This window comes from Cariama cristata, unplaced genomic scaffold, assembly GCF_000690535.1.
Source record: "Cariama cristata isolate BGI_N322 unplaced genomic scaffold, ASM69053v1 scaffold139, whole genome shotgun sequence".
NCBI classification, from domain to species: Eukaryota; Metazoa; Chordata; class Aves; order Cariamiformes; family Cariamidae; genus Cariama; species Cariama cristata.
The window spans coordinates 22,669-24,637 of record NW_009634998.1 but is presented as its reverse complement, the minus strand read 5'-3'; the positions used below and the strand labels follow the sequence as shown (position 1 = coordinate 24,637).

At 40.8% G+C, this 1,969-nt stretch overlaps 1 protein-coding gene across 1 annotated transcript in view; it reads right to left on the bottom strand.

Moving 5' to 3' along the window:
* Positions 1-1,741, bottom strand: part of LOC104167153 (protocadherin Fat 3-like) — a gene marked incomplete at its 3' end in the record, with an annotated part of 2,868 nt that extends 1,127 nt beyond the window's left edge. The window contains exon 1 of the mRNA XM_009707319.1: positions 179-1,741. Within this exon, the coding sequence (XP_009705621.1) occupies positions 179-1,741 (1,563 nt within the window). The remainder of the gene's footprint in view (positions 1-178) is intronic.
* Between the last annotated feature and the right edge of the window lie 228 nt (positions 1,742-1,969).

Below are 1,969 nucleotides of genomic sequence, written 5' to 3'. Positions count from 1 at the left end.
GGAAAGATTTGTCAAAATGCGGTGCCTGCCTGTTCACTGAATAAAAATCAAGAAAACCATCTTCCAAATTCAGCTTCACATTTGCTTTTGCTTTTTTGAGTAATTTTTCTGCTAGCTTCTGAGCAACTCTAGTTTCTCTACAGCTAAAGGTCTTTGAAGACACTTTCCCATGAACTACCGAAATATTAACAAACATAGCATCAGCAAAGTTCTCTCCATCAGTTGCCGTTATCTTAAGGCCAAAATTGCTGTTCTTTATGCCAGAATTAATCAGAGATTTTTTAAGTTGCAGGACACCAGAGTCAGGATTTAAATAAAAAATGCCAAGTTCATTTCCAGAGATTATTTTGTACTTCACAAGCTCTAACTCATCTATGTCTATTGCAGAAACAGCAGTGATGTGACCACCAACAGGAAAATCAGAAGAAATTACTCCCTGACACGCCACTTTTTCAAAGAGGGGTTTGTTATCGTTGACATTGCCTATGTATATGGTGACATTCACCTCGCTTTCATGGCGGTAGGGAGAACCCCAGTCGGAGGCTCTCACAATGAACCTGTAGCTTTCTGGTGAGGACTCAAAATCCAGTTCTTCAGATGTGCTGATGACACCTGTAAACTGGTTTATTGTAAATGGTAGTGAGTTCAGACTGGCAATGCTGTATGTTATGTATCCATTTTCTCCCCTATCTTTATCAACTGCTGAAACTGCCAAAATGCTAGACCCCACAGGGACGCTTTCATTGACGAATGAGCTGTAGGAGGGCTGCTGGAACTCTGGAGTGTGATCATTGGCATCTTCTAACCTGACAGTAACCTGTGCTTTTAAATCACCTCCTTTGTTCGTATATACTTCTAATTCATAGAGGTCCTTCTCAATGATTTTCAAAGGACGAGCAGTAGTAATAAGGCCTGTGTTGGGGTTGATCTTAAAATACTCAGCTTCCTCACTTGGTGATATTCTATATTCCACACCCTGTGGCTCAGGCATCAGCCTAACTACTGCAACCACCACACCAGGAGGTGAAAATTCACTGATCAAAAAATCATATGCTTCCTTTTCAAACTTCATGGGGATACTTTCTTTCTTGGGACTAGCAATGTGGACCAGTTTGACCGCAGAAAATTTCTGAGGAGATCCTTTGTCCTTTGCTTGGAGAGTCAGGTTATAACCGTACGGGAAGCTGTCCCAATCAATAGGCTTTCTTTCTTTGATTTTGTACTCATTCATCCATTTACCTTCTTTAGTCAGAAAGAACTGTTCTAGCGGATCTCCAGCCACAATAGAAACAGATTCTATTTCTCCATTGGCTCCTTCATCTAGGTCGTCAATGTTAACAACTGCATAGGTAGGCTCCTTGTCTGATGGGAAGGGAATATGGGTTACTACATTTATCGTTGGGGCATGTTCATTTATACGTTCAATGTGAACATAAAGCTTGGCAGTGCTGCTTACGCCATTGTTTCCGTAAAGCTTCATCCCACGGTCCACAGCCAGAATCTCAAGATCATATCTGTTTTTCTCATCATAGTTTAATCGGCCACTTAAGGAGATAACACCACTTGTAGGATGAACTGAGAACAGATCAACTTTGTTTTTGAAGTAATAATAAAATTCACCATTGGACCCAATATCTGCATCTGTTGCAGTCACCTGTGCAATGCTAGTCCTTAAAGGAGTGCTTTCTGCTATCGTGACAGAGTACGTGGTTGGTGAAAACAAAGGTCTTAAGTCATTCATATCCAAAACCTGGATGTTCACTTTTGTCCATGCTTCCAAGTCCTCTCCTCTGACAGACCCTTTTACAATCAATAAATAGTTGTCCTGGATTTCTCTGTTCAATATAGCAGAATTCCCACCTTTAGTCCTTATTCTTAGGAAGCAAAAGTCAGCAATGATGACTTCCTCTGCTTTAAAAAAGCCCTCATCATCACCAGACACTATCCTGTACTTGATATCCCATGAAAG